Genomic DNA, 13,503 nt, shown 5'->3' with positions numbered 1-13,503 from the left:
GCAAGGCCCCTCGCCTTCGCGCTGGTGCGATCGGTTTGAGTCGCGGGCGTGAGCTCAGCAGCAGCACCTGCTCGTGCTGCTGTGGTTCGGTGTCTGCCTGCTGGGGCTGCTTTCAGCACGTTAAGTACAGGAGAGAAAACCCCGCAGAGTCGGGCCGCTGCATCTCAGCGCCCTGCGTTCTCTAGTTTTCCCTACCCCTTCCTTTTGTTGGGGCTGGAGGTTTTGAACGAAGAGGTAAGGTGCCAAGAGCCGAGTACCTGCTGCTCGAACGGGAAGGGGACGTTGTGCCTTGGTATTGAACCCCGAAAAGGAGGTGAAAGGGAGGAGTTTGGCGTATTTAGCTGTAACGAGATGAAATTAAGGAGTCGTTGCTTCTTGTGAACGTATTTCTTTACGGATGCTGGCTTTAGCTTCTGCCTGCGTGCAGCCTACAGGGAGATAGCGCTGCCCTAGTGCTGCTGCGGTGTCAGACTCCACACAGCAGAAGCCTTTCCAGCAGGGAAATGTGCAGCCTCAGTTAGGCTTCCGTCCGTCTGAGCGCAGATATGAAGAATTAACCTCTGGAGCTGCTCATTTCTGTCTGAGTTGAGGGAAAGTTGGCCGGGGAGCTCGGACTCGGATGTCCAACGGGTAGCAGGCTGAGCATCCCGCATCCAGCCTCGTGGCTGGGCTGGAAAATAAGAGGATGCCCTTTGGGATTGAAAGGAAACGTGCAGAGAGCTCCCTCCTGCACCTCGTGCCCGGTTTGTTCTCTGTTTGATGCCGCAGCGGTAGTTGTAAAATAAGAGCGACGTGGTTGTTACACGGTGTTAGAGCCAAGCAGCTGCTTTTTGAAACGTCTCTGTGTTTCGGTGTGCTCTGTAATAACATTTTATAATTATTCTTAAGTAGTAAGAAGGAGCCTGTGACGGTGAAGAACAGCAAGCCCCCCCCAGCCTACGAGTCTGAGGAGGAGGAGAAGTGTAAGCCAATGTCCTATGAGGAGAAGAGGCAGCTGAGCCTGGACATTAACAAACTCCCTGGTGAGAAACTGGGCCGAGTTGTCCATATCATCCAGTCGAGAGAACCCTCGCTTAAAAACTCCAATCCCGATGAGATTGAAATTGACTTTGAGACATTGAAACCCTCCACGTTACGGGAGCTGGAGAGATACGTGACCTCGTGTTTACGGAAGAAGAGGAAACCTCAAGGTACCTGTCAGCCTCAGAGCTGTTCCCCTCGTGTTCCGGCCGGGTGTTCCCAGCCGGGTGACGGATTTGCAGAGAGAGATGGGTGCACGCGTGCCGGTTTTTGGGCGGTTTATATCCTTGCTCAGTGAAAGAGGGGAGCTGCTACTTCTCTAGCCAAAGGAGCAGTGCCACCACAGCGTGGCTGTTAAATCCTGCTGCTGGACCTGAATCCAGCTGCTCAGACACGAGGCTGCTGATCCTCGGCCTCCCTCTAACGTAAATATTTTCTTCCAAATCCTACCGATACGAAGCGTGCCACTTGCTGCCAGTTAGGTGGAAGGGCACCCGCCGTTTCAGCCCGAGGCAGGCTGTTTTTATAAAAACCGCGGGTGCTCTTTGTGACGAGCAGCAGCCTTGCGGTGGGGCAGGGGAGCGGAGGCGGGTGGGGGGACCACGGCATCCTGCAGGGCACGGGGCTCGCTCTGAGCTGCCTGCTCTTGGGGCTGAGGCTCCCGACCTCGCCCCTCCTCTCTGCCAGCCTCTGGAGGCTTTTTATTCCACTTTTCACCGTCCCCGTTTATTCACGGCTGAGGAACTGATCAGCATTTTGGTTACTGAAACGAAATCTTGGGGGATTTGAAAGGAACCTCCTAGTTGCCCGTGGGCAAGGGGGGGCTGATCACAGCGTGCTATAAACCAGAGTGGAAAACAAACCTACCCAAACCTCGGGAGCTTGCTTTATGCTCTTGTACCCGATTAAAACATTTAGATAGTTCTGTTTCGGTTTAGCAGGTCGTAAAGAGGTACAGCAGGGCCCGAGGGCTCTTCAGCTGTAGCGACCCGTTTTTATTGGGGCTTAAGCTATTAAAACAGGCGGCTGCCTACTTCCCGCTGCCTCAGCCACCTGCCTGGCTGCCTACCTGGGCCAGGAAGGTGCTGCAGCTAACAAAAAAAAGTGAATTTTCAGCAGCGAGAACCCGCCGCTGCTGGGCGCAGCGAGCTCGGGGTGGCCGCGAGCGGCGGAGAGGAGCCCGGGTTCGGCAGCAGCCCTGGCCTGACACGGTGGGAGGGGAAACCCCCATCATTTTCCGCCCCTTAGGGAATCGCCCCCTGTAAGACCTCCGAGGGCCTGCTGCAGCCCAGCTCCGGCAAGTCAGCGATGGGAAAAAGCGCAGCAAAATCGAGGGGGGTTTGCCACGCGGCCCCCCGGGGGTCTCGCTGTTAGCAGCGGTCAGGGAGGAGCACGCAGCAGGAGGCAGGGTGCCGGGGGGCTGCTTCTCCTTCTGACGCTCTTGTACTGTTGTCTTGTTGCAGCAGAAAAAGTGGATGTAATTGCTGGTTCCTCTAAAATGAAGGGGTTCTCGTCCTCAGAGTCTGAGAGCACCAGCGAGTCGAGCTCCTCCGACAGTGAAGATTCAGAAACAGGTTAGATGCAGCTTATTTAAAGACTCAGTCCTATACCTGTTTTCTGTATAAATAAATATGTTTTCATTACCGGCTTGGTCTTTAATTTTTTGTCTTTGTAATCAAACCAATGTACCCAGCGGAGATGCTGCATGTTGCCCGTCTCGGGCCCTCTGTGTACAACTTGGCAGTAGCGCTGTTGTCTCTGGCAGTTCTCGAGCGCTACGAGATATTTTCATAAGCTTTCCTTTCTCGAGTTGGATGTGGGCGCAGGAGCCAAACTGCGGCGTGTGCCAAGGTAGCTCTTTGTCTGGCTGATGACCTAGATCTGTATTTTTAGAAAGCCGCTCTATTGTCCTCACGGGAGGCACGAGGCGTTCTCACCAGGAACGCTTGTGCAACAGAGCGGTGTGGTGGAGAAAGACTTGGGAAACGTGCGTTATTTGTGCGTAAGAGCCTTTTTTACGGCGTCGGGCAGGTCTGTGTAGAAAAAGTAGGGTGAAAACTTCCCAGGGCAGCGTCTGCTCTGCGTAGCTCCGTGCTTCTGCCTTGGTGCGACCTCAGCCTTTTGTCATTTGGGCTTGGATGAGGCTGCCCTCACCCTCTCGCGACGCGTTGCTCTGTCCTCTAACATCACGTGCTGGCGTTCCCTGCTTGCTTTTACATCAGCAAAGCCGTGCGGTCGACTAAAGCTCTTTCCCCCGCTAGCTGCTAACCCGGCTTGGCCTCCAGAGGTGACCCCGGGCTCTTCCCAGCACGCAGGTCAGCAGAAGGGCTTCTGCACGAGGCAGGAGGCGTCCTTCCTCCTCTTTCAGAGCGGGGCTGGCTCCGTGGCACAAACGCCACCAGGACCGGGCAGAAATCCGCTGGCGATCCTGCCGGCCTCCGGCCTCGCGTCCTTTTGGTAGGAGGAGAAAAGAAACGCACGGGCTGGGGGCTCGCGGCTCTGCAGCTCCGAAACCAGCAGGGCCTGAGAGCTGTCGGAAGGCTCCTCTCCGTCTTCCTTTCTCCTCCAAAAACGCAGCAGCTGGGGTTGATTGGACTTGCAGTGGAGCCAAGCTGGCACCAGTTCCCGTAAATGCTTCAGTTTTTAAGGATGTGTGCGTCTGGGGTAATGCCGGAGTGCGCTGTCTTTTAACGTGACATGCGGAGGTTGCGTGCTGTTGCCTACTTCCACGTATTTTCAGTAGGATCTGCGTGGGGTTTTTTTTTTGAGGAACTTGAGAGGTTTTGTTGTGTTGGACTAACTCGTAGGTGGCGATCGGAAGGTTAAATCTGTCGGTGACAAATGCCAAGAGGGGAAGGGGGACCCGTGCTCCTTGGCCAAGCAGTGACACAAACCGGCCGTGTTTGTGCTCGTAGACAACACTCGGGCCGCTTATTTCCATTTATCTCCTCCTGCCTGCAGCTCTGCGTGGCTTTGCCAGGGGCTCGGAGCCCCCCTGGCCGTGTTGGGCACCCTGAGGGCTCGCCGCGCCGTGCGGCCGCCTGGCCGAGCGCCATCCTGCTTGTCCGCGGTCCCAGGTGGGGACGAGAGCTCTGACGGGGCCGTGTTTTGCTGCGAGCAGGCACTGGAGGGGACGGGCAGAGCTCTGAACGAAGCAATTTTAATAACTCCTAGGGTGCAGAGGGCTCGTGATGGAATAGACCGAAGCAGAAGCGAGCGCTTTTCTCCCCGGGGGTGGCACCTCCACGCGTCCCCCCCAGGGACGCCGCTCGCCGTCTCGGGTCCCAGAGCCGCAGCGTGGTTGGGGTCAGAAGGGGACCTTAAAAACCATCGGGTTCCAGCCCCCCGGTGGGCAGGGACACCTCTCACTAGACCCAAAGTTTCATCAGGGGCCGACCCCACCTGAGGCCGGGGTGTGCCGGTCCCATTTCCAAACGAAATGTGGGACGAAAAAACGGCCCGCGGAGGCGAATCTGACGAGGGCGATGTGGTGCTGGTTGGAAATTCTTCTCTGCCAAAGAGGCGGCGTTGGACCGCGCACCAAAACGGTGCCCAGCCCTCCCCGCTAATGGAATTAGGTGGGGATAATTGGGAGCTGCGCTTGTGTAACAGCGTCAAAGCCTCCCACGGCCCCAAATCCGCTCCAGCTGACAAAACCGGCCCCTGATGAAACTGAAAATGCTCTTTTTTCTCCCAAACCGTGCCTGGCGACGGGGCTATAGATGCAGAGAGGGAGGAAACAATTTGCAGATAGAAGCCCAGACCTTTGGATTTAGAAGAGAACCACATCAATGATGCGATGTGGCAAACAGATGATTAAACTCCTTTTTTTTTTTTTTTTTAAATAATTTACAGCCATCGGGGCTTTGGTTTTCCTACAAAAGCCAAGCCTCCCCCCCCCAGTGGAACACCACGAGCTGCCGAAAGCCCTCGCTGGCAGCGTGGCCGGGTGCCTGTAGAGCCGCTTCGTTCCCTCTAATTATCAGGGCCCTGTTTAATTGCTGGGGGGGGGGCGCACGTTTCCGATGCCGTGCGTGACCACGCTTTCGGTGACACGGCAGCCCTGTCCTTGTCCCCGGTCCCTGCGGACCTTGGAGCAGGATGAGGCCGTTCCTTTTTGCTGTTGTTAAATATTCCTGTATTTGCCGGGGAGGTGGAGAATTGGGTTTGCCACTTTGGTAGGCTTCCGAAGTTTGCTCTGCGATTTGAGTTGGGGTCAGGCATCTCACGAGCTTTTTCTGTGTCTTTTTTCTCTGGCCGCTTGGTTTGGCTGCTGAGCTGCTGCGCGGTGGGATCACGCCGTGGGTTTTGCACAGTAGACGTTGGGGGTGTTAAAACCCGACACGTGCTGGTGCACGACTTCTGTTTTACCTCAGTTTGCTCCTGCTTTGGTTCAGCGCTTTGAGGAAAAAAAGCCGGGCAGGCCGTGCTCACGGGTGCAAGCAAAACCAGATGCCGTAAAGCCGTCAACGAGAATTAACTGCAATTAACTGCGAGCGCTGTTGACTTGCTTTGAAGCTGCACGCAGCTTTGCTGTCGGGCAGCGCTCTCCCACGAGCTGCCTCTTGCTTTTTGCAGCCCAGAGCTCGTAAGACGAGGATCCTTTTTCCTGGATCCTTTTCCGTGGATCCTTTTTCCTGGGTCCTTTTTTTGTGGATCCTTTTTCCTGGGTCCTTTTTCTCCTGCTCACTTCGGAGCGATGTCTCCAGCCCTCGGTTCAGTTGCCAGCAGAGCGTGTTGTGTTTATTTAAGTCGGGAGCGTTGTTCTCCTCCTCTAAACCCGCAGGTACGGCGATACTCTGAAAGCAGGAGGCTTCAAAGGGGGGGAAAAAAAAATAAATACGGGCTTTGTCGTGTAGGAGACGAGACCGAGCAGCCTTTGCCTTAAGCCCTGCGAAACCAGCGGTGCAGAACGAGAGGGTTATTCCAGTCTAACTCGTCGTAATTAGCGCCCAGGTGCATGCAAACGACCCCGAGCTTTTGGGGAAAACAGCCGTGGCTTTTACACTTCTCGGGTAGCAGCAACGGCCTCTTGGGTTTCATGCTTGTGGATTTTGTTGTTTGTTTTTTGTTTTTTTTTTTCCCCAAAATCCCCCTGTTTTAGCGAGTTGTGAACGAGATCCAAGCGCGTAGGTGCGTAAAGGCTTTGCTTAAGGCGCAGGTGCAATGGCAGCGGTGTCAAGCCCAGGGCTGGTGCGGGCAGTTTGTTATTAAGGATTCAAAAACCGGGCTGCGAAATGGGAGAAAAGCCGTTTTGGGGCTTTCTGCAAGCCCGCGCTTGGAGCTGTTTCTGCCCTTGGGAAGAGAGGAGCTAACGTGAGGCGGCGCGACGAGGCGGCGCGGCATCCCGCCGTCGCCAGTGGCTCGGGTTTTGTTGTCGCGAAGCCGGTCCTGGTGTCCTCCGCGATGCTCTCCTGCTTGTTCAGGGCAACTTTTATTGTCTCGAGGGAGTTTTTATTTAACCCCGGATCCATTCTGCGGCCCCGAGAGAGGGCTGGCGCTGCCGCGGCCGAACCGTTGGTTGTTCGAAGCGGGTTTTTGGGAAGGATTTGCTCCTTTCCGCCCCCTTTCCTGGGCCGTTTCTGGGCTCGGTGCAGCCGGGTGCCGCTCGTTTGGGCACCACGAGCCCTTTCCACGCTTCCATCGCGATGGTTTTGCCTGGATGGCAGAGGGCAGAGAGCTTCGGGCGCGTTTTAGCCTCGTTTGCTGATCCCGCAGGTCCTGCTCTCCCCCAGAACCCCAAATCCCCCTGCTTTTCCCATAGATGATTCCTGCCTTTTTTAGGAGCTCACGGGCTTTGCTGCGGCTGGGAGGCTGGAAAGGGGAAACCCAGGCTCAGGTTTTCACCTTAGGTGCTAAAAGCCCACCCAGACCCGACCCCAGGACCCCTCGGCGGGGCCGCAGACGGCTCCGCGGTCCCACAACCTCTTTGAGTCAGCTTTTCTACCCAGGGGCAGCTCTGTCGCTGAGCAATAGCCTGTTCCCAAGTCGTTTCTCGTGCCGTTTTCCTGAAATTCGGGTCTCTTTTAGCCACTTGTTAAAATGTTCTCCCCGGCCGAGCCGTTTGTTCTGCCGCATGTTATTTCCCTGCGAGGCGCAGGGGGGGTGGGATCGCGCTCTCTTTGATTGGAATGTATAACTGCATGTTTCTTCAGCAAACTTGTAACTCTAGCTCTCTCCGATTGCACCAGTGTGAACTGTTTGAAAGTTGGAATGGATTTGACCAAGAATGGACTGTTTTCGTACCGTTTTTATTCAGATTTCTTCCAGTTAGTGTTTTACCTGCTACAAAGAATTACTTTATACAAATCTGTTTATTTTTATATCTTGTCTGCATGCTTTTGGATTATAACAGCCATGTAACCACAACCTCCTTCCAAAAAGAAAAGAAAAAAAAAAATTGTATAGTTTTTTTTTTTTGTTCGGTTCGTTCTGTTTTTAAATAATAAAATAAATAAAGTGTTTGGCTTGCTCCAGAAAAATGCACCTTTTGTATAATCCTGGAATCGTAGTTTTTAACTGTTTTACGTGGAGATGGAAGTCTTGCCGCTAGGGAAGCGTACGTTAGGGATTTGCTATTCGGGACAGATGTGGGTGGGAGCAGGAGCCAAGAATTTAGGGAAGAAACCCTAAAGAGGGGAAGGTGCCGGAGAGCCTCCAGGGAAGGCGTGCGCCCGCGGGAGCCGCTTGGGTGCTGAGCAGCTCAGCACCATCCTCCTGCTCTGCCAAACGCGCTGAAATGACATCATGGAAACTGCATTCCTGTGTTTTTCGGTGCTTTCACCCACGCACACAAAGCAGAGTGGCAGGCCCGCCGATGTTCTTTTTCCTTCCAGCTCCCAGCTGCTTGGACAGGGCTCGTTTTGGGCACAAACCCCTTTTTTTTGTTTTTTTTTTTTTGTTTTTTTTTCCCCTGGGGAGGCCCCCGCAGCCTCGCCGCCGGTTGCCCACCAGTTGCCATCGCGCCAAGCCAGTGGAGGATGCTCAGTTGCCCATCCTCAGCCAGGGCTCGGATCTTCTTGCACCTCTGCAATCGGCTGTCGTGCCGGAGAACGCTTCCATCGCATCGCGGCGTGCTCCCAATGCCGAGCGGGACCGGCGCCGCTTCCCAGCCTGGATGGTCGCCTGCGGTACCGAGCGTACGCCGGGGACGCCGTGCGCCCTGCCTGCACCGAACCTCAGCCAGGACGGTGGGGAAATAGGCGAGCATCTCCCCAAAGAAGCGATGAGAAAAGGTGCCGGCTCCTCAGCGCTGGATCCCCGTCCGTTCTCGCCGCGGTTGCTCGCTCCGACCCCACCGCTGGCCCTCGGGGTTTTCCCCTTCCTCATCTTTCGGCCTCGAAGCCGTGCGGGTTGGCGTCTCCAACCCGGATCAGAGAGAAGCGCTCTGCCACGATGCTCGCGGGGCTTTTTTCAGCCCCGGCCCATCTCCTTCGAGGACACATCTTAGTTCCAGGCCACCCAACGCTTTTCTCTTCTCTTCCCCGCTACCCGCAGTCTGCAGTGAACCTCCTCCAAGTTTCAATTCCTTTCCCCTCCCATGAGTGCTTTTACCCCAAATAAGGCGGAAGCAGGGCTCCTTGCAACCCCCCCATATCACTGCTCGCTGTGGGGCTGGGAGGCTTTTGGCCACACGGCCCCGTGGCCGCGCAGCCCTGGGTAAGTGGAGCATCCACAGAAGTCACCCGTTTCTCAGCCCGTCTTGCTTTTCCCTGCATCCACAGCCACCTTGCCCTTTGACCAGCTTCCACCCACGAACTCATCCCTGTATTTTTGCCCTGGGAAGGCGAAATCTCCCGGAGCTGGGCTGCAGGAGCTGGAAACGGCCACCGCGCCCCCTCTTCCACTGGATCTGCGAGCGTGGAGATTTCCAAAGGGGCTCTGCCACCTTCGTGCACCCACATCAAACAATTCTTGCCTTCCAAAGGACTCTTTGCAGGCACGTTGTCTGCAGCAGGGGCTGGACACTTCTGCTGTGGTTGGTGCCCTGAGCTGAGATTTTCCTTTTCTTTCCAAATTGACATTTCTTTTTGCTTCAGCCTCGTCATCTGCAAAATCAGAGCACGTTCCCTTTGCTTTTGGGTGTTCGATGATGCCCAGATCTTTGTGTCCTCATCAAAACGTCTTCCACTGTGCCTCAACCCAGGAGAGGAAGAGGAGGCGAGCCTAAAAAATCAGCCAAAAAAACAGGCAAGGCTGATTTTGCCAGGGTTGTCTCAAGCCACCTTTGGAAACGGCGTTGGGGTCGAAATTGCCTCCCGTGCCAAGCACGGCTGAAATAACGCCACATAAGGCCAAAGGAGTCGAGCGCTGTCGGGCTGGAATTTGCCGCCGAGGAATTTTTGGCTGGATAACCCGATATCGGACAAATGTATTTCTGTTGCTTCGCCGTTTCTTGGCGGGGACTTGCAGAGGAAATCCTGGGAAAGGGTGGTTGTGTACACGAACTTAGGCCAGTTGTTGCGATGATCGTGCTTTAAAAATATCTCCGGCTCTCCGCGCAGCACAGGGAGGAGGCGTGAGAGATCACCCTTTGTCCGCTCACACAGCCAGACCCAAATCCTCTGGGTTAGGAGGCAGGGTCGCTGTTTGCCTAGCTCCATTTCTTTTTTTTTTTTTATCTCCTTGTGGTTCCAGCGTCTCTCTCCTTATCTCTGCCTCAGAGCGAGGCGGCATTCCTGGAATAGCTGAGTCTGGTCAAGCACAGCTCCGTTGCTCTCGTGCGCTGCTTTGCCAAAACCCGAGCAGCAGAGGTGCTGCTGGAGGGAGGCTCCCATCTCATTGCGTTCGCGTGCGGGGCCCGCAGCACGATGCTGAAAACCCCGATCCTCCCTGGTCCCAGGTGGGGAGCTCAGGAAAAGCCAGCTCAGGGGATTAAGTGGGTTTGAGTGGGTCATAGCAAACCGCTGCCGCGGGTTGGCCGCTCTGTTTCTTTCACCGTGGATGCGCGGAGCAGCACAGTCCGGGTACTAACATTTGCTCTGTCCCCTCTTCTCTTTGCAGAAATGGCACCAAAATTGAAGAAGAAAGGGCATTCTGGGCGAGAGCAAAAAAAGGTAGGACCCAGAGTATCCTCCCCGTCCCACTGGGTTGGGATCGAGTCCCCAGGGAGCTGTGGGGCCATGGGGTGTCCTGCCAAGCTGGCTCAAAGACTCCAGCCCTCCAGCACGAGAGGCTTTTGCTTTGCTTGGAAGCCGTCCCGCGGCCAGCCGAGTCACGGCCGTGGGGTCCAATCCAGCAAGGCATTTTTGGGTAACGAGCGTTTGTTCCGTAGCATCACCATCACCACCATCCACCGGTGCAGCAGCAGCAGCAGCAGCCGCCGCAGCAGCCCCCACCGCCGCCGCAGCAGCAGCCCCCGCCACCGCCACCGCCGCAGCCGCTGCCACCGCAGCAGCTACAGCCACAGCAGCCGCCGCCGCCGCCGCCCGTCCCTCCGCAAGCGCCGCCACCGATGAAGTCCTCCCCCCCACCTTTCGTACCCGCGCAAGTCCCCGTCATGGAGCACCCACTCCCAGGGAACATGTTCGACACTATGCCACATTTCACTCAACCCATCATGCATCTTCCCCAGCCGGAGATGCCACCCCATCTTCCCCAGCCACCTGAGCACAGCACTCCTCCCCACCTGAACCAACACGCGGTGGTCTCTCCTCCAGGTGAGCGTGGTGTGGGTGCTAGGGACCCTGCTTGAGTGCTAGGTACGCTACGTCGGGTGCTAGGTACCCTGCGTTGGATGCTAGGTACCCCGCGTTGGGTGCTAGGTACTCTACGTTGGGTGCTAGGTACCCCCTTTTGGGTGCTAGGTACTCTATGTTGGGTGCTAGGTACCCCCTTTTGGGTGCTAGGTACCCCCTTTTGGGTGCTAGGTATCCCCTGTTGGGTGCTAGGTACCCCACGTTGGGTGCTAGGTACCCTATGTTGGGTGCTAGGTACCCCATGTTGGGTGCTAGGTACCCTGCGTTGGGTGCTAGGTACCCCATGTTGGGTGCTAGGTACCCCACGTTGGGTGCTAGGTACCCCACGTTGGGTGCTAGGTACCCTGCGTTGGGTGCTAGGTACCCCCTTTTGGGTGCTAGGTATCCCCTGTTGGGTGCTAGGTACCCTGCGTTGGGTGCTAGGTACCCCACGTTGGGTGCTAGGTACCCAGCGTTGGGTGCTAGGTACCCCATGTTGGGTGCTACCTACCCCACGTTGGGTGCTACGTACCCCACGTTGGGTGCTAGGTACCCTACCTTGGGTGCTTGGTACTCCGCGTTGGGTGCTAGGTACCCTGCGTTGGGTGCTAGGTACCCAGCGTTGGGTGCTAGGTACCCCATGTTGGGTGCTATGTACCCCATGTTGGGTGCTACGTACCCCACGTTGGGTGCTAGGTACCCTACCTTGGGTGCTTGGTACCCCGCGTTGGGTGCTAGGTACCCTGCGTTGGTTGCTAGGTACCCAGCGTTGGGTGCTAGGTACCCCATGTTGGGTGCTACGTACCCCACGTTGGGTGCTACGTACCCCACGTTGGGTGCTAGGTACCCTACATTGGGTGCTTGGTACCCCGTGTTGGGTGCTAGGTACCCAGCGTTGGGTGCTAGGTACCCCATGTTGGGTGCCAGCCACCTTGCACTGAGCAGCTTTTGTTGGGTGTTGGGCACCCTTTGTTTGGTGGTGGACACTCTGCATGGGGTGCTGGACACCCTGTGTTGGGTGCTGGTCACCTTGTTGGGTGCTGGCCAACTTGTGTTGAGGGCTGGCCACTCTACATTAGGTGCTAGACACCCTGCGTTGGGTGCTGGCACCTTGTACTGGGTGCCAGGTACCTTTTTAGGTGCTGGACACTCCATGTTGGGTGCTGGACACCCTGTGTTGAGTGCTAACCACCCTGTGTTGGGTGCTGGCATCTTGTACTGGGTGCCAGGTACCTTGTTGGGTGCTGGACACCCTGTGTTAGGTGCTGGACACGCTGTGTTGGGTGCTGGACACCCCGTGCTGAGTGCTAGACACCCCATGTTGGGTTCTGGCACCTTGTACTGGGTTCCGGGGACCTTTTTAGGTGCTGGACATTCCATGTTGGGTGCTGGACACCCTGTGTTGAGTGCTAAACACCCTGCGTTGGGTGCTGGCACCTTGTACTGGGTGCTGGGCACTTTATTGGGTGCTGGACACCCCGTGTTGAGTGCTAGACACCCCATGTTGGGTGCTGGCACCTTGTACTGGGTGCTGGGTACCTTGTTGGGTGCTGGACACCCTGTGTTGGGTGCTGGACACCCCACGCCGGCCGCTAGAGCCACGAACCTGGGGCGGGAGGGAGAGGAGGGAGCGAGGAAGCGGCCTTGGCTCGCTCCCGGAGGGCGGGCGGGGAGGAGGCCGCCCGCGTCCACGCAGGCGGTGCCACCGTCTCGTCCCCTCTCTCCCCAGCTTTGCACAACGCTCTGCCTCAGCAGCCCTCGAGACCCAGCAACCGCGCCGCCGCGCTGCCCCCGAAGCCTTCGCGCCCGCCGGCCGTCTCGCCAGCCATCAGCCAGCAGCCTCTGCTCCCGCAGCCGCCTCTGCCCCAGCCTCCCCAGGTCCTGCTGGAGGACGAGGAGCCGCCCCCGCCTCACCACAGCCTGCCTCTGAGCACCAGCCAGATGCAGCTCTACCTTCAACAGCTGCAGAAAGTGCAGCCGCAGACTCCTCTTCTCCCTTCAGTGAAGGTCCAGTCGCAGCCCCAGCCTCCCCTGCAGCCTCCGGCGCACCCCGCGGTGCAGCAGCTGCAGCACCAGCCCCAGCAGAGGCCCATGCACATGCAGCCCATGTCCTTCCCTTCCCACATCCCCCAACCGCAGCCGCCTCCGCAGCAGCACCCGCCCCCGCAGCCGCCGCCGCCGCCGCCGCCGCAGCCGCCGCAGCCGGCGAAACCTCAGCAAGTCATCCAGCACCACCCCTCGCCGCGGCACCACAAGCCCGACCCCTACTCGACCGGTGAGCGGGACTCGCGGCCGCCCCTGGAGAGCCTCGAACCCCGCCGGGGTCGCGCTCGGCGACGCCGGGCTGTGGGGTGGCGGCCGGCGCCCCGCGTCCTCCGAGCCCGAGCGGCGCCCGGCGGTCCAAGACGGCGCTGGGCTCGGGGGGAGTCGCCACGGTCCGGCCCCGAGCCTGACAAACCCCTCGCCAAGGCAGGATCCCGGATTTGGGGTCTTGGGCGCTGCCGTTGCCGAACGAGCCGAGCGCTGGATGCGGCCGGCACCGTTCCTTCGCGCGCCGGCGTCGGCCGCTCCGCGGTTGTAGAGCTCTCAGGGTCGCGCGTCCCCTTCGGGCGCCGTTTTCCGAGCGCTCCCGGGGAGGAGCGGAGGCTTGGCCTCGCCAGCGGGGCCTCCGGGAGCGCAGCCGCTGAGCTGCCGAGGCGAGGAGGAGGAAGGATTTGGGGGAAAGCCGAGGACGGGCCGTGTTGTTGCTGGCGATCAGCGCTTGGCCACACACCGCCGGGCGTTCCATGGCCCCCCCGGCCCTGTT

General features: G+C 57.8%; 1 protein-coding gene across 8 annotated transcripts in view; it reads left to right on the top strand.

Annotated features, from left to right (window-relative positions):
• BRD4 (bromodomain containing 4) overlaps window positions 1-13,503 on the top strand; it is a 62,903-nt gene that overhangs the window by 43,914 nt on the left and 5,486 nt on the right. For 5 of the 8 annotated variants that reach the window (XM_083815149.1, XM_083815153.1, XM_083815152.1 and 2 more), the window contains exons 12-16: window positions 889-1,190; window positions 2,484-2,594; window positions 10,024-10,076; window positions 10,295-10,679; window positions 12,427-12,972. In XM_083815149.1, coding sequence (XP_083671275.1) covers window positions 889-1,190; window positions 2,484-2,594; window positions 10,024-10,076; window positions 10,295-10,679; window positions 12,427-12,972 — 1,397 coding nt within the window. The remainder of the gene's footprint in view (window positions 1-888; window positions 1,191-2,483; window positions 2,595-10,023; window positions 10,077-10,294; window positions 10,680-12,426; window positions 12,973-13,503) is intronic. The other 3 variants (XM_083815155.1, XM_083815154.1, XM_083815156.1) reach the window with 2 other exon arrangements.

Source organism: Anser anser (genome assembly GCF_964211835.1).
Source record: "Anser anser genome assembly, chromosome: 35".
In the NCBI taxonomy this organism is placed as follows: Eukaryota; Metazoa; Chordata; class Aves; order Anseriformes; family Anatidae; genus Anser; species Anser anser.
This window is presented reverse-complemented; position numbering and strand designations above follow the sequence as displayed.